Raw genomic sequence first — 18,553 nt, forward strand, 5'->3', positions numbered from 1 at the left:
ATAGGCTTTCAATAAATACATATTGCATATGAAATTGTTATATTCACACACAGAAAGGCACACATATATGGTGTGTATATCCGTATTTTGTGTGTAATATATATTACCTAGCTTCTATTAGCTCTCAGAGGTATATAATTCATAGAAATATATGAATATATATTTCATACTGCATAAATATATGAAATCACTTTTGAATTGTAGTGTTGGAGAAGAATATTGAATATACCATGGACTGCCAAAAAATGAACAAACCTGTCTTGGAAGAAGCACAAAGGGAATGCTCCTGAGAAGCAAAGATGGCAAGACTAGGTCTCAATACTTTGGACATGTTGTCAGGAGGGGTCAGTTCCTGGAGAAGGACATCATGTCTGGTAAAGTAGAGGGTCAGGGAAAAAGAGAAAGACGCTCAATGAGATAGATTGACACAATGGCTGCAACAATGGGCTTAAGCATAACAAGGATTGTGAGAATGGTGCAGGACAGGGCAGTGTTCTGTTCCGTTGTACATAGGGTCCCTATGAGTCAGAACCAACTCGATGGCACCTAACAACAACACCACACACCCATATATATATACACACATTATATATGCACATAAGTGTATGTGTTTGTGTGTGTGTAGCCATAGCCTGTATAGACCTATTTTTGTCATTTAGGAATATATATGCATATATTTTGTATATTGATTTATATATGTGTGTTTTATGTGTACAAATATTTCAGTAGACAATATTCTATATTGTTAAATATATAATTTAATATTATATAATGTTTCTATATTCTATAATATGTATGCATATATGTGAATGTATATGTGTAATTTGTATGTTCCTGGGTAGTGCAAATGGTTAACGGGCTTGGTTTTTAACCTAAGATTGGAGGTCTGTGTCCACCCACAGGCACTTTGGAATAACGGACTGTCTATCCACTTCTGAAAAATCAGCCATTGAAAATCTTATGCAGCACAGTTCTAGTCTACACACATGGGTTCTCCGTGAATCAGAATGGACTCGGTGGTAACTGGTGGTAATATATCGAATATCTATAGGAAAATGTAGAGATACTTGGCTCTAATAAATTCTCAAAAATTTATAGAAAAAGATAACATAATTATATTTTTAAAAATAAGATTTGGAGAAGAACAAACATCTTGTAGTGGACATAGTACCGAGATGGGTAAGACTCCAGTAAAAAAAAACCTTTGAAACATTGAACCAAAAATAATTCAGTCAGAGAGAAAAGTTTGTGAAAATGTATCTGCAAGTGATTCCGTAAAGAACATTTCTAACTGGCCTATAAAGACAAACATTTGTTCCTATCAGTACTTTTCAGGACAATGTAAATAAAAACTAGCTATGTTATAGAGAGGAATTCTTATGAAACACGATGTGTTTTTGGTTGAGATACATTGTGTTCTTTTATGTTGTGGAAATGTATTTTTAATATTTTCAGAAGTGATTTGACAGTGCCCACAATTTAAAAAAATAAAAATACATACACCTTTCAACTGGGTGATCCAATAATTTAGAATTTCTCCATGTAAACAGAAGCAGAAAATATATGATATAGTAATATTTTAAAAAATTAAAATTATTAAAAAATAGCTAAAAAAACAAATTAAACAGGTAGCAACAGAGAATTAGTTGAATAAGTTGCCATATATGCGTTCCACAGTATTTTTAGTAGCATTCAAAAAGGGTTAATTAGATATTGATAACAGAGTTGTCCATATCAATTAACTATCAACAAAAAACCAAAATTTCAGTAAGTGGATACTGTATCATCCCATTAAAATATGTTCCATTTTGAGTAACATTTGAAATCAGTTACCCAAGCTTGATCCTAACATTGTATGCCAACTCCAATGTACGGATGTGGTGAACGGTATGAAAGAATGTATATGTGGTTCACACTGTTAAACCTGAGCGAGACTTTTGAGAATACAGAAGGAATAGAGAAATAAAATAAAGCTAAGTAAATATCTAGTATAAAAAAGAAGTAGATATAAATGCTCACATTTGTGAAAAATTATATAATTTGTGAAAATATGGTAAATATGTAATCTTGGATGTATAAAGAGTTTCATGAAAGGAAGGAAAGCTAACAAAATACCCATTTTTTGGTTAGTGTATTTTTACTTTCTTACTTTGACTTTTTCTGTGTTAATATGTCAAAAAACAAGGAAAGATTTCAATTGTATAATCAGAAAAATATTGTCATACCACTGTGAAGAAATTAAGATCACCTATATCACATTTTTTTTTATATCACATAAACCAATATAATAACAAATGTAGCATTTTCCTTTAAAGACCTTAGTTTTACATAGCTCCTTTGTAGAAGAACATTCTTATACAATGAAAAATCTGTATCAGATTTTCAATTGACTACCATGATTTTATTTTTCTGTTCCTTCTCCTTCATTGTGATTTTTTTTTTCTTTGCCAAACCAAGAATTTCTAAGGGATAAATTTTTCCTTAGGCAAAACGTTTCCTATTTTGTAGCTATGACACATACTGACATATATAAAGCATCTACATTAGATACATCTAGTCAGTTCTCTTTTTTAAAAAAAAGTAAAAATAAAGTCTGTGTGATTAGCCAAGTTTCAACTGTGGCCCAGGATTCTTTACAACAGAAGAACAACCATAATTTTCAGGTACAAATTTTGCCCCTGGGTATTCTACTTTCCATTGCTAGATCATTAACAGCTACAAACAAGAGAACAAACCTTGCATGTCTGTCAATTCATGTTGACAACTGTGAATCAGTCACTGCAGTTCAACCTGTTTGTGACTGTGCCAAGAAATGACAGAATTAGTGAACTTTTATTCCACAAATATTTACTAGGTGACAGATGTGTCTTGAACCTAATTCTATGTGCTTGACACTCAAAATTAAGAAATAACCCTGTAATGGAAAATTGCAATGTCTCTCACAAAATGTTCTGTATCTTCTATTTGCTAGAACCTACTCTATTTTGTATATATATATTTTTTACTCTATTCTGTGTATTAGCCATATAGTCTGAGTGAATATGAATCCAATGTTCACTGGAAAAATCTCTGTCTTCTTACATAAGGCTAATTTACTTGAATGTAAACAATCACATAGTTTTATGGAAAAAGATTCAATTATCTGTATTTGTGAATATTTTAAGAAACCTCTCTCGGATATTTTTGGTTTTGACACCATATATGATGGGGTTCAACATGGGAGGGATAAGAAGATAAATGTTCGCTATAAAGATGTGGATATGTGGAGCAATGCTATGCCCAAATCTATCTGGGTGATAAAAGAAAAAAAGGCAGATATGAAAAACACTAAGATGGCCCAAACATGAGTGCCACATGTGTTCAAGGTCTTGAGTCTAGCCTTCTTTGATGGGAGCTGAAACACAGCATGAAGAATGAAAATATAAGAGCAGATTATCAATATGAAATCTAATCCAAGAGTCAGGAAGGCCAGAAGTAAGCCATATATTCTCTGGGGCCTAGTATTCACACAAACCAGTTTGATAAGGGACATGAATTCACAGGAGGTGTGGGAGACGACAGTTTTGCAGTACGGAAGCTTCAGGAGTGAAAAAGGTTGACGAGTCAGCAGGATAGCTCCACGTAAGACAATGGCCAGACTCAAACTCACGATCACTCTAGGTGTCAGGATGCTAGAATGCCTCAGAGGGTTGCAGATGGCCACATAACGGTCAAAGGCCATTGTCGACAGGAATCCTGACTCCATGGTGGACAGAGAATGGATAAAGATTATCTGGGTGAGGCAAGCTTTAAAGTTTATTTCTCTGTCATTGAACCAGAAGAGGCTGAGGATTTTAGGAATTAGTAGTGCTAAGCATCAGATCATTCACCAAAAGCATGCACAGGAAGAGATACATGGGTTCATGCAGAGCGGTGCCTGTCCTGATGATGAACATGAGAGCACAATTTCCCATCAGAGCAAGAAGGTAGGCCAGGCAGAAGGGGATGGAAATCCAGATGTGGGCAGTTTCAAGTCCGGGATTCCAAGGAGGATCAAGGTCGTTGGGTGGAAATTAGTTCTGTTTTGCATTAATGTTTTTAGAGTCACTGGACCTGCTCTATTTTGGGTGTTGTCGATACCATTTTAAACATATCAAACATAGGCAATATTTTTGTTTATATCTGAAATATTTAGTGACAGTCTAATGGTACATCAGCTAGCAGGAAAGTTGTTACCACATTCAGAGACTGTGGAGAGGATGTACAATTGCCAGTAAAACTTTCTTTAATCTCAAAATTCAGAAGAAGAAAGCAACAGTGTATTCTTCTCTAGAAAAAGAGAAAAAGGAATCTAAAGTTGGGATTTATCACTTCATATTTCCTTCATGCTCCACTGTATAAACATTACCTAGCATGTGTTAAAAATATTGCATATTCTTATTTTGCTTTTATTTTCATTAAATAAGTAAATAAAATGAAAGTCAGAAAATTATCTCTCTGATTCTGTCTCTAAACCATCTTTCCCCCTATAAGGCTCATTTTATCCTTATCACAGGAAAATTGTCTATTAGTCTCTTGGTGGCTGAAATATTTAAGTGCTTGGCTGCTAACCAAAAGATGGGTGGTTCTAGTCCACCCAGAGTCATGATGAAATAAAGACTTGCAAACCTGCTTCTGAAAAATCAGCATTGAAAACCCTGTGGAGCACAGTTCTATTTAATACACACGAGGACTCCGTGGGTTGGAGTTGACTCAACAAAGACTGGTTTTTGTTGTTTTTTTTTTAATACATAAACCCATCACAAAAGACAAATTGATATTTTGGATTAAATATGTTTATCATACCTTAAAAAAAAAAACCAAAACACTGCCATCAAGTTCATTCTGAACCATTGCGACCCTATAGGACAGAGTAGAACTGACCCATCGTGTTTCCAAAGAGTGCCTAGTGGATTCCAACTGCTGACGTTTTGGTTAGCAGCTATAGCACTTAACCGCTACACCACCAGGGTTTCCCTTATCATACCTGGTATAAGTCAATTTATGGGAATGTGATGACTTTATGTACAAAGACAAAGCCAAAAGTTTGGACCGTTAATATAGCACTTTATTTTCAGTTTTACACTATTAAAATTTTGCTATCAGTTGGGTGGTGATCAGTTTTTAAAGCTCAGGCATCTCACCAACTGTCTGAGATCCATCTTCTTACTGATGACCAGGCTTGTGCTATTTCAGTGTCTAACTTATTTCTTTCATTATTATTCTTTGTTTTAAATATATTTAAATTCCCTGAAGCTTCTTTTTTTTTTTTAAATCTGGTAGGCACCAGTAAGGCATAAAAATCATTATCATGCTTAATTACTTCTATTCTTATTGATAAATAACCTCCATTTTGAATTTCCCAAATGCTGCCTCTATTTTAGCCATCACAAACTGCTTTGGGGAACTCTAGACCTCTGTTCAATTCAACCATTAAAGTACCCAAGACTGGCAAAGTAGGTGACTTTCCAGACTCTACTTTAACCTAATGACAGAAGGCCATTTGTTGTTCAATATCCATACTGCATAGTTTGTTAAATATTTTTAATTCCTCTCCAGTATCCCTCCCCAATAGCAATGCCATTGTCTCACATTATTCTACAGGTTCTTCTGGCTGGTCTTTTGCTTGGATTGCACTTATCTCTCAGAGGTTATAAGACAAATTGTTTCCCTCCCACTTCTTACGGTAATGGCAAAGGTCTGTCAGGAGGCTCTGCAAAAATAATGGCTCATGAAGATGACGGTCAATGATCACGGATAAGGGTACCTCCGTCGGCTCCTCAAGGGAATTCTCACTGAGGTGGCAGATCACATCCTTGGAGAGTTTTGTGCTCACTAGAGAACTAATCTTAAAAAAAAAAAAAAAAATTTTTTTTTTTTTAAGAATCTTAGGGATCAACAATTAAGTAACCTGTGGGTATTAGGGTCATGATCGTAACTCTTTCATTTCAGTGTTTTGGGACAAAGCACATATAGGCTACTCAGGGAAAATGATGGGCTGTACACTCTGAGGTCTATTAAACTTTTCATAGCCTTACTTTTTTTTAATGGCAGTGTGATGAGTCAATAGAACTTGTGGCAATGTTAATAGGGTATCATCCATGAAGTTTCTGGTTAAAATTTTATATTTTCCTCATATATTAAAGAAAAAGATATATCAGCTTATCTGATGCTGTGCTATTATCTTAAAAAATACAATAATATGCTTTTCATAATTTTATGAGTATTAAAATGGAAAGTATATAAAATAAATTGTCCCAGTACCATGTGGCAAATCAAAAGTCACATTTATTATTACTGTTATTTCTGTGTTAATATTACCTTTCAAATGTAAGCCTGGAATCTTTAGTTCCAAATGAACTTGAAGAATAAAAAATAGTGCTAATCAGTGTTATTAAGTCCCCTGTTACTTTTTAATTGATAACCTTGAAAAGAACTGCAGAATTAGCAGTGATAATCACTAATAACCAAAGAAAAAGATGATTCAAAGCAGAGAGATAAATCACCATAGATAATATAGTGAATTCTTTGCTCCCTTTTCCACCATTTCTTCTAACCATTTCCCGGTACAGACTCTCCTGGCACCATTAACTGTACCACTTGATTTTTTCATATAATGTTGCCATTAACCCACTAACTACCTAAGTTTTACACTTGCCTAATTACTTGTTTGCTTGTATGGGTATGAAAGAATTATAGCCAGAGTCAAATATGAATTATCTTTATTTTAATGATTATAGATCTTTTATTCTTCTGTACTGTAAAAGACTTAAACTGCGTTATAATAAACAATGAAGAGATTCAAAGTGGATTTATGTTCATGTCATTACCAAATTAGAATGGAATAATAGGGAAATATTAAACTGGTTCAGTTCATTACCTATTAAGATGTTACTCAAGTAAGTTTTGGTGGCAAAAGGAGGGAAATGGAGGCTCTGGTTACCATTGTTGTTCAGTGGTGGCTAAGGGAAATGAGAATGACCTTCTAATGTGTGGACCTTTCTAGGTCTCTTAGGTTCATATACAGTCTTTATAGGCTTTTCAACTTCTTTGGAAGATATTTTCACTTAATAATGCGACAGCGAAAATCATGATAAAATAAAATTCATTTTAAGAACATGAGGAAGAGGTAAAACCTTAAAGAGAGAAGGCTAAAGCCTACTCTGCATCTGTTTGGACAGAATTAACCTCATGTCAAATTTTTTTGTGCTAGTTTATACAGATACATTTGTTTTTTTGTTTTTTAGTCCACGTGCAAATATTTGGGGAAATATTTTCAAGTTTCTATAGATTTCTATAGTGAAGATTCAAATGATAAGATTGCCAATACTTAAGGATTTCTAAAGTTGGAAATTAAAAGATGATTTAGGGGCATCCAATTCTGGTCAAGTTAGAATAACAGGGACCCTCCTGAAACAACTAAAAAACCATAAAAATTTATGAAGCAAAGACTTTCAATGTATTGAGCATGCTGAGAGTGGGGAACAAATGAGTTGAAGCCTACAATTGTCCAAGCTCACTGCCTGGAGAAAGTGATTGCTTGGTGTCATGGATTGAATTATGCCTCCCCAAAATATCTATCAACTTAGCTGGGCCCTGAGTGATTTCCCTACGTGTTGTAAATCCTATCACTATGATGAAATGAGATGGATTAGCAGCAGTTATATTGCTGAGATATACAAGATTAGTGTTCTAAGCCAATCTCTTTGAGATATAAAAGAGAGAAGCAAGCAGAGACATGAGGACCTCATACCACCAAGAAAGCAATGCCGGGAACAGAGTGAGTCCTTTGGACCTGAGGTTCCTGCACTGAGATGCCCCAAACCAAGAGAAGACTGATGACAAGGACCTTCCTCCAGAGCCAACAGAAAGAGAAAGCCTTCACCTGGAGCTGAAAAAAAAAAAAAAAAAAACACCCTGGATTTTGATTTGTACCCTACTAGACAGTGAGAGAATGAACTTCTCTTCGTTAAAACCATCCACCTGTGGTATTTCTGTTATAGCAGCACTGGATCACTAAGACACCTAGGGTGCAAAAGGGTGAAACCCAAGTAGAACTGAGCTTATTTTTCTTAGTTGAAGAGCTAGAGCACGGATTATGGGTAGATACTGTTAGAATCAGTAGAGCAGAGTGCCAGAGGAAAGAGATCTGCACAGAGAGGGGACTCCAGTGACATTCAAAAGCTCCACTTTGAGTATCGTCTTCAGCACCAGTGAGTCTATGTGTAAGGAAACTACTCAAAACTGGAAAAAGAACCACCCAAAAAGTCTCAAGGGAACAAGTACTTGAAGGTCCCATGAGGCCAGGCATAGAGCTTCTTCCAACAATCTATACTGGAATTTTTCATAATTTATGGTGATATAGACTACCAAGAGAAGTCCCTAGATGGCGTGAATGGTGAAGTGCTTGACTACTAACTGAAAGACTGGTACTTCAAGCCTACCCAGAGGTACCTCGGTAGAAAGGCCTGGTGATCCATTTCCAAAAGATCACAGCCTTGAAAACCCTACAGAGCCCAGTTCTACTCTGCAATACATGAAGTTAGCATGAGTCAGAATCAACTTGATGGCCATTAGTTAAATTTTAGAGTAATAAGGGGGTCTTATCACAATAGTGGAGCAAAATGAACCCTAAATAAAATTCTACTCTGTTTCCACAAAAAATCCCTACCATTTCACATAAAAACAAAACCAAAGCAATCTTTTGCCATTGAGTCTAACTCATAGCAACCCTACAGGCAGAGTAGAGCTGTCACATAGGGTTCCCAAGGCTGTAATCTTGTGAAAGCAGATCATTAGGTCTTTTCTACCAGAGAGCTGCACTGCCAATCTTTACGTTAGCAGTCAAGTGCTTATGCATTGTGCCACCAGGGCTCCACATAGCAAAGCTTAAAATCAAGAGCTGGAAAGATTAACTGGTGTCCAAACAACTTAACAACGTTTGAGAACAAACTCAAAAATATTGATAGGAATGGAAAAAATATTCAGCACCCAAAAAGGCAAAATTCATAGTCTGGCATCCATTGTAATGTACCTGTTATGAAAAGAAGTAGGAAGACGTATCTTACATTGAGGAGAAAAATTAATCAATTAAAATTGACCCAGAAATGGCACCAATATTAGAATTAATAGACAAGGACATTTAAAGAGTTATTATAAATGTATTCTATGTGTCAAAAAGTTATAGGAAAGATTAAACATAAGTAGAAGTATGGAAGACATGGAACGATCCAAAACAAATTTACTAAGATTAAAATTATAGTGTTTGAAATGAAATATATGCTGGGTAGATTTTCTAGTAGATCACATATTGCAGAATAGTAGATTAGTGAACTTGAAGATATATTAAATGGCACTATGAAACACAGACAAAATGACTAAAAAAAGAGAATGAACTGTAGAACATATTCAAGGAGTCAAATTAAAAATGTTGGAATCCTTGATGAAGAAAAGAAAAAGGAGGTTGAGTTTTTCTCTTATTTAATAAATATTATAAATCTACATATCCAGGAAGTTAATCACACCACAACTACAAGAAATTTGAAGTAAACAACACAAAACCAAAAAAAGAGGAACAAACAACCCCCTTGCTGTAGAACCGATTCCAACTCACGGCAACCCCATGTGTTACAGAGTACTATACCGCTCCATAGGGTTTTTTGGTTGTAATCTTTAAGGAAGAGGATCACCAGGCCTTTTCTTCCATAGTGCCACTGAGTGGGGCCAAAAGGCCAACTTTTATTTGTGTGCAAAGCATTTGTGCCACCCAGGGGCCAAAACAACACAAAGGCACACCAAACAAAAGCAATTCAAAACATTGGTCAAAACTGTCAAAATCAACTTCTTCAGAACTCAGGGAAATTGTTCTGGCAAAAATCTGAGGAATTTATAATCCTAGAAAAATATTTAATTTCAGTAAGAAGACTGAGCTTTTGGCATTTTCATTGTCCTCGTCCTATTTCTCTCTGCTCCGTGCATGGTTATCTTGCAACTACTGCAGCTATGAAAACAACAGTAGCAGGTGGTGGGCAAAGAGAGAATTTACTTTTAATATTAAATCTGTTGCTATAATTGTAAATTAGTTCACTCTGTGCATGTAATATTTTCTTTAAAAAATGGATAATTATGTTTTAACTCCAAAATATATCATGGTACAAGTATTATTCTCTAATTTAATATTTTCATAACTGCTATCAATTTGAGAAGAATATAGCACATCTCATAAGTGAGTCTTTGGTGAAGAAAATATGTATGAATTATAATTCCCACTCTGTAAATAATGAGTTCAGGGATCATAGTCTACATAAGCAGCAAAGACTATCTCTAAATATCCTTTCAATATAAAATTAGTAATGATTTAATAAATCCCAAAATCTATATACTAATTACTATATTTAGACAGACAAATCATAATAACTAAAAGGGTTCCCCAAATGTTTTTGCTCTTTACGATCTGTCTTGTATACATTCTATTGCTCACTGGAATCAATACGCTTAACATAACTTCCTAGCCCAATATGAATCTCAAGTTTAATGAAAATAATTCCACTCTAAGATAATCCTGCTTCATTTTGAATTTTTTAATTGCTTAAACATCCTTCCATTTTTTGATGACCTGGGGAATCACAAATCTTTGCAAAGTCAAACACTTTTAATTGTTAAGATTTTAAAGAATCCCTCCCTGATCCTCTTGGTTTTAACACCATAAATAACGGGGTTCATCATAGGTGGAATAAGGAGATATACATTAGCTACGAAAATGTGGATATGTGGAGCAATGTGGTGGCCAAACCTGTGGGTAAGAAAGGAGAAAAAGGCTGGTGTATAAAACATCAAAATGACCCATATATGGGAGACACAGGTGCTTAAGGTCCTGAGGCGGGCTGCCTTGGATGGGAGTTGGAAGACAGTGAGCAGGATAAGAACATAGGAGCAAATGATCAAGATGAAGTCTAGCCCCGCTGTCAGGAAGGCCACAATTAGGCTGTAGGCTCGGCGAATCATGGTTTTATCACAAACCAGCTTTATTAGGGCCATGAACTCACAGTAAGTATGGGAAATGAGATTAGTTTTGCAGTAGGAGAGCCACCTTAGAAGGAAGGGGTGTGGACTGAGGAGTACAGCTCCTCTAAGGACAATGGCCAAACCCAAGCCTACAATGACTGCAGGTGTCAGCATGGTAGAATGTCTCAGTGGGTGGCAAATGGCCACATAACGGTCAAAAGCCATGGCCAACATAAATCCAGATTCCATGGTAGACAGAGAATGGATAAAGTACATTTGAGTGAGGCAGGCTTCAAAACAGATCTCTCTGTCATTGAACCAAAAGAGGCTGAGTAACTTGGGAAGTGTAGAAGAAGTGAGCATCAAGTCAGTCCCAGAGAGCATGCATAGAAAGAGGTACATAGGCTCATGCAGCTTGGGGTCTGACTTGACAATTAATAAAAGGGCAGCATTTCCCATCAGTGCCAGCAGATAGACCAGGCAGAAAGGGATGGAGATCCAGATGTGGGCAGTCTCCAGCCCTGGAATCCCAAGCAGTAGGAAGATGGTAGGTTGAGGATCGGTCCTGTTAAGTGCTACCATTATGCAAACAATGGATGCTCAATAAATGTTCCAAATTAAAATAATGAAAACAGTAAATATGTGAATAAAAAAGTTTCTTCATTCTTATGGTCTTTGAGAGATGTTGACATTCTGACAACGTACCATTCGCTTTTGAATGATTTCCTCTGCAGTCTCTTCTTTCAGTGCTTCAAGTGCTTTCTCACAGATGACACAGGGGCTATAAAGGAAGAAAGCTGTAATTGCAACACACTTTCACTTGTTTAAGTGATGCCCTTGACTTTTTTCAGAAAGTGTTGCTCAGCAGGCTAGGTACATTTTAGTAGCGTAAAAGAGGTAGTAGTTGATGTATTACTAAATATGGAGATATAACTTTCTAACATGTGAAAGAGTGGGTAAAATAAAAGCCCAAGTATTATGAATGATATTAGTCATGTGTGTATTAACCAATTTCATCCTTTTTCAATAATAGGCTTGTGAATAACAGAACGAAGAGACTTGGAAATATCAAAGAACATTAGAGTCAATTAGTTGAGAGAGCAGAGTGAAGAGAGGCATGGACATAGCTGGTAATATATTAGAAGGTCAGTCATTGAGTTAATTTAATAAAGGAAGACTTTTATTTTCATGAAACCGGTGAAACTGAATGCTAAGAAATGACCATTCTTATCAGGAACAATCCGATAAGGAGAGGAACGCCTATGGGAAACATGGGTATTCAGGTGCCTAAAGGTTTCTGCTCTCTTGTAAATGATCAATCAGGTTCTTCATGAAGGTGCATAATATGTTCCTCAGAGTTACACAATGCACTTAACACTGACTTTTGCTTTCTAGGAAGACACTTCTATGCAATTCTTTCTGCACAGATATCAGGTTATCAGAAAGGTTACCTTGAAATGTGTGAACAGGTATTCTGGAAACTTAACAACACCGAATTTTAAATTGATCATTATTTTGATTCCAATGTCAGTATATAATGAGCTTATGTAATATGGGGTATCTTTTAGCCTGAATAGAACTAGGTACTTTAAGAAAAATAAGGGTGAGTAGCGTCTGGGGTCTTAAAATCCTGTAAGCGACCACCTAAGATACTCCACTGGTCTCATCCTTTCAGGAGCAAGGGAGAATGAAGAAAACTAAAGATACAAGGGAAAGATTAGTCCAGAGGATTAATGGACCACGTCTAGTACAGCCTCCACCAGACTGAGTCCAGTAAAACTACATGGTCCTAGCTACCACCACTGACTGCTCTTTTACAGGAATCACAATACAGGGTGCTGCTGGACAGAACTGGAGAAAAATATAGAACAAAATTCTAACTCAGAAAGAAAGACCAAACTTGTTGGCATGACAGATACTGGAGAAACCCCGAGAGTATAGTCCCCAGACACCCTTTTAGCTCAGTAAGGAAATCACCCCCAAGGTTCACCCTTTAGTCAAAGATTAGACAGGCCCATAAAACAAAACACAACAGCTCCTGGGCAAAGACTAGAAGGCAGGAGGGAACTGGAAAGCAGGTAGTAGGGAGCCCAAGGTCCACAAGCGAGAGTGTTGACATGTCATGGGGTTATTAACCAATGTCATAAAAAAAAAAGAAAAGTGTACTAAGTGTTTAACGAGAAACTAGCCTGTTCTGTAAAAATTCATCTAAATTACAATAAAAAAGTGTGTACAAAATAAATATAAAATTTCCCCAACCCCCAACCAAAAACCAAAAAACAGAAAGAAAAAAAGGCTTTGACCTTCACAGTTCAGGATTTAACCTTCGAGCTTGCTTATACTACAAAGATAACAAAAAACATGCAAATTACAGCTTGCACACTCAGTCTCCTTTTTTTTTTTTTTTATATCTCCTTTTATAAAGTCAAGAGATAGAACCACCTTTTAGACGGCAAGGGCTCAGTCTTCGCTACCCAAGGTTTGACCTAGAGCCTCATTTCGTCCCACTCCTTCTTATGGAAGTTCTGAGTTATTCTCTCCCACCTCAACCACAACCCACCTAACTGTAACCTGGTTATCCTACCTCTGGAAATGGATTGCCTTACCAACCAGCCTGAGTTCAGCTGAACATTAGCTATAACTGCAAAAAGTCCCCTTGCGCTTCTGATCCTGGGGGACCACAGACCTACAAGGAAAAACCTGCATACGTCTCCTCATGAGGATGCTGTCTGAGTGCAGGCAATTACACTAATATTTCCAAGTCTCTCTAGGCACCCTTTGGTCTCTTGAAGGTACTCAGTCTTTGTGGTGCCTAGACACCTGAGCTCTGGGCTCAAAAACGAATAGGAGATGGAGTTGAGACACTTGTTTCATTACAATGGATGTGATTAGAGGTGGAAGAAGTGGAGGGCATTGTGGTGGGATGAGTCTATGCAGTAACTGGGGTGAAAACATCAATGTATCCTCACGCCTCCACATAGTCTTAAGTGACTTACACTGAACCAGACTTAATTCTAAAAACCACTAAAAGGTTCAGAGAATTTTCTAGCCACGTTCCTATTCCTGAATATCCATGAGCATTCCTTGTTTAATGACGTAGGGAATTTGCGTTATCCCCATGCACCAACCAAACCCAAATCTGTTGCTGTCAAGGCGATTCCCAAGCATAAGGACATTATAGAACAGCCTAAAACTGCCCCATAGGGTTTCCAAGGCTGTACTCTTTATGTAAGCAGACTGCCACATCTTTCTCCTGAAGAGTGGCTGGTGGGTTTGAACAACCAACTTTTAGGTCAGCAGCTGAGGACTTAACAGTTGTATCACCAGGGCACTTTCCCATGTAGAGGAGCATCATTGTGTTTTGGGTGGGATGCTATGCCAAGCTTGAATCTGTTTTCTTCAGATCTGCTCCACCTCATTCTCCTCCTTCACTTTGTATTACAGGAGAATTGAACTTTCCAGGTTTTGTTTCCTGTGATCACAGATAATCTGGATGCCTGCTGGGTTTGGTAAAAAAAATGGGAGACACTAGCAGAAATAAATTGAGGAGTATATGGGGAAAGCCAGGATGTTTCCTTCCCCTCCCCCCTCCCTGTTCTTCTGTATTTTCTCCCTGTTTCAAAGCCTTCCAGACAGAACTGCCATGGCCTCAGCTTCCACTGGGTGGCTCACACCCCTGTGATCTGGTAAAACTATTAGTGAATTTCTCTGTTTCTCAGGCAGCTTTACTCTCAGATGTTTGGCTTCTTGTTTCCAAGACACTTTCTAAGTAATTCAGCTGCCTTTCACTATAACATAAGGTTAGAGTCTTTTGCAGTTTGTTGTTCAAAAGAATGGCAAAGAGTACCAGGCTCCTGTCAGTTGACTCTGACTCATGGCGACCCCTCGTGTGTCATAGTAGGACTGTGCTCATAGGATTTCCAATGGCTGATTTTTCCAAAGTAGATGTCTAGGCGCTTCCTCTGAGCCACCTCTGAGTGGTCTCAAACCTCCAACCTTTGAGTTAGAAGCTGAGTGCATTAACAGTTTACACCACCCAGGAACTCCTGGCGAAGAGTACTTTCCCTAATTACCTCATTTTCGAGGTTTGAAAGGGAACCATCAAAAGACAACAATGAAAGATACCTTTAATAATGTTACATCCTAATCCTAAAAACACCAGTCGTTATATAAATAATTCATTGCCTAAAACCTCAAAAACAATTTTTCAAATTACTCTGGAAACTGTATATATAAAAAATATTACTTCATGGACTTTTCTTTATTATTAACATATCAATATACATCAACAAAGAGAAACATTTAACTCTTGTCAAACAGTCAGGGTGGCACTCCTTTCAGGTGGCACTGAGCTTTGCATTAAAGTTGAATAGAAATGGGAAGGACATGATAACGGTATATGACAGTAAAAGTTATTTTTGGACTAGAATGCATGACAATATAGAAGTATCATCACACATAATATAGCTTGTTGTCTTTAAAATATGCATTCTTATTTGAGCCCCCCTTTTTTTTCATGGCTTTACCTAATACATATCTTTACATATCTTACGCAATCCTCAAGCAATCGTATGAGGTAGGCTTTATTTATTTTTACATAGCAGAAATTAAATAGCCATATAACTAGGCAGGGGAAAGATTCTGGCGTTTTAACCCAGACAGTTAGTGTAACTCCAAAGCCAATAAGTTATAGGACTACCCAGAAAAATGTTTTGGAGTTCCAAATCCTACAAAATGTAAGAATAAGTTTTCAGTTTGGGCATCTATCAGGAAGAGACTTTTCTTATTAAACACAATAGAATACAAACCTTCCAATTAAAGAATGTTGTTTATTGGCAAAAATAGAAAATATGAAGACAGAGAGGTGAGGGAGAATGAGAATATGAAAAAGAAAATGAGTGAAAGAAAAACAGAGGGAAAGAGGGTGAGAAAGTGAAAGTGGAAGGAGAGAGTGAAGAAAGAGAAATTATTTCAGGGTTAATAAGACATGTTACATTTTTCAGAGAGTACTGGAAAAAGAAAATCAAATGGTGACCCTGAGTGAGTTCACTAGTAATACCCATTCCCCAAGTGTTGAAGACATGTAAATATGAACCTTAGCTGAGCCCTTTCTCCTATAAAACCAAAAAAACCAAATCCAGTGCTGTCAAATCAATGCTGACTCATAGAGACCCTACAGTACGGCCCCTAGTTTTTCCAAGGAGTGGCTCGTGGATTTGAACTGCCAACTTTTTGATAGATGCCAAGCTCTTAACCACTACACCATTAGAGCTCTCTTTCCCCTAAACCATTGCCATTGAGTCGATTCTGATTCATAGTGACCCTGTAGGACAGAGTAGAACTGCCCCATAGAGTTTCTAATGACCACCTGGTAGATTTGAACTGCCGACTTTTGGTTAGCAGCTGCAGCTCTTAACCACTACACCACCAGGGTTTCTTCCTTTCCTATAGGGCACACAATTTAATACCTTACATGAATCTCAAACCTACTATGAGCAAAAGAAACCTACTAATATACTCCTCAAGATTGCTCCTGATCCTGAGTTCCTTATGTTAAGGGAATGATGTCATATATGTCTAGTTCTCCAAAGCAGAATACTTCACACTCTCTTCGTAGTTGAATTATGAACTAATAGGTGAGTGAAGAGATGCCAGTCTTTGTGTGTTAACTATGGATGTGAGCTTCTTGGACAAATATGTAAAGAATGGGGAAGTTTTAGAGTACAAATATCAAAATCTCCATTTACAGATGGCTGTCAAGAAAAGAAAGAGCCCACGGATTATAGATAACATTCCAAAACAAAGATGAGACATTTATCTGGATAAATAACAAGGCTTCGATTTGTTTCTGTTTGAGAAGAAGTAGAATCACAGCCACATAAAAACATGGATCAAAATCCTTTCCACTGCATACTCTATATCACCAAGCATATAATTCTCTAGAGAACTCTACATGTTTTTCTACTATGTTAGCATTCTCATCCTTCCCTTTTGTTCACTCCTTATTTGAAATTATCTTCCAAAATATACTTAGTGAGAGGGAGGTTAACAATCTTTGCTCTAATATTTACTAAATGAAATACCTGAAGCTTTTGTTCATTTAAAATTCTATGAATTACAGACATCTGGTAAATAACAGAAATTTCAGGTACTAATTGCAATTCAGGTTGGAGAAGTGAGAACAATTAGTCATTTCTCTTTTTTATTTCAAAATATCCTTGAACTATCTCTATTACTTATCCAACAGAATCAGGCAGCTTTGACCCTTAGGACTCTAAGAACATTTTCCCGTATTTTCTTGGTCCTTACTCCATATACAATGGGGTTGAGGAAAGGGGGCACCAAAAGGTACATATTGGCAATAAAAATATGAATGCGTGCAGGCACATTTTTTCCAAAACGGTGAGTAAAAATGGAAAAACCAGCTGTGGAATAGAAGACAAGAATGACACAGACATGGGAACCACACGTACCCAAAGCCTTAAAGCTGGCTTCTCTGGATGGCAGGTGGAATACAGAGCAGAGGATGAAGGCATAGGATACAGCAATAAGAATGGCATCACACGACCCAATGATGGAAGCCATACTGAGGCTATAACGCTTGGTTACCCCTGTGTCCACGCACGCTAGCTTCACTACAGCCATGAACTCACAGTAGGTGTGAGCAATGATTCGTGTTCTACAGTAGGGTAGCTGCTTGAGCAGAATGGGGTGTGGGGAAAAGAAGGCTACACCACGAATCACTACAGTTATACCCATTATGGCAATGCGAGTGTGGGTGAGGATGGTGGTATGGCGCAGCGGGTCACAGATGGCCACATAACGGTCAATGGCCATGGCCAAGAAGAAGCCTGATTCCATGGCAGTAAAGCTGTGGATGAAGAACATTTGGGTCAGACAAGCATCAAAGGCGATGTCATGAGCTCTGAGCCAGAAGAGACAGAGCATGCGGGGCAGTGTAGAGGTGGAGAGGACCAGGTCAGTGACAGATAGCATGCACAGAAAGAGAAACATCGGCTCGTGGAGGCTTCGCTCTGCCCTCACCACAGCCAAGATGGTCACATTCCCCACCACAGCCACCACATACATTGAGCAAAAGGGAATTCCAATCCACGCATGGAGGTGCTCTAGTCCTGGGATTCCCAATAGGAAAAAAGTCATAGGAGAGGGACGAGAAGTGTTGAGGGGTGGCATGATTTTTTTTTTTTTTCTTCCTTTGCTTCCTTTAGGTACTGCTGCAAGTCCTGAAGGTAAAGTTGCTATGTGAAGATGATCACAAACAGATGCTGAAAAACACGGAAATCTTGTTCAGGTGGACCCTTAATTTTCTGTTGTTAAAAACAAATTCATAATCTGCAGTATATATGAAAAAAAGACCAGATTAATAAAATCAGCAAGAACATACTTCATTATTGTGTTCAGAAATACAGAAAGATAATGCATGTACCATTTTATGTTGTCATAGGGACCGTATCATTTACCATGTCCATCCAATGCCAATAAAAGAATTCCCTTTATTGTCAAAAAAAAA

The 18,553-nt window shown here is 37.3% G+C and overlaps 3 protein-coding genes across 3 annotated transcripts; all 3 read right to left on the reverse strand.

Moving 5' to 3' along the window:
• Nucleotides 1–3,244: 3,244 nt before the first annotated feature.
• LOC126078739 (olfactory receptor 52D1-like) lies at nucleotides 3,245–3,721 on the reverse strand. The gene has a single exon (XM_049889477.1). It carries the CDS (start codon nucleotides 3,719–3,721, stop codon nucleotides 3,245–3,247), a length of 477 nt encoding a protein of 158 aa, XP_049745434.1.
• A 6,938-nt stretch (nucleotides 3,722–10,659) lies between these two features.
• LOC126079956 (olfactory receptor 52K2-like) lies at nucleotides 10,660–11,604 on the reverse strand. Its single transcript, XM_049891304.1, has one exon. It carries the CDS (start codon nucleotides 11,602–11,604, stop codon nucleotides 10,660–10,662), a length of 945 nt encoding a protein of 314 aa, XP_049747261.1.
• A 5,667-nt stretch (nucleotides 11,605–17,271) lies between these two features.
• LOC126079791 (olfactory receptor 52D1-like) lies at nucleotides 17,272–18,216 on the reverse strand. Its single transcript, XM_049891143.1, has one exon. It carries the CDS (start codon nucleotides 18,214–18,216, stop codon nucleotides 17,272–17,274), a length of 945 nt encoding a protein of 314 aa, XP_049747100.1.
• Between the last annotated feature and the right edge of the window lie 337 nt (nucleotides 18,217–18,553).

The sequence above is a fragment of the Elephas maximus genome, chromosome 7 (assembly GCF_024166365.1).
Source record: "Elephas maximus indicus isolate mEleMax1 chromosome 7, mEleMax1 primary haplotype, whole genome shotgun sequence".
Lineage (NCBI taxonomy): Eukaryota > Metazoa > Chordata > Mammalia > Proboscidea > Elephantidae > Elephas > Elephas maximus.

Bases quoted from the DNA above. Each gene is read 5' to 3' on its own strand.
- LOC126078739 (XM_049889477.1), bottom strand. From the start codon at position 3,721: ATGGCCTTTGACCGTTATGTGGCCATCTGCAACCCTCTGAGGCATTCT.
- LOC126079956 (XM_049891304.1), bottom strand. From the start codon at position 11,604: ATGGTAGCACTTAACAGGACCGATCCTCAACCTACCATCTTCCTACTG.
- LOC126079791 (XM_049891143.1), bottom strand. From the start codon at position 18,216: ATGCCACCCCTCAACACTTCTCGTCCCTCTCCTATGACTTTTTTCCTA.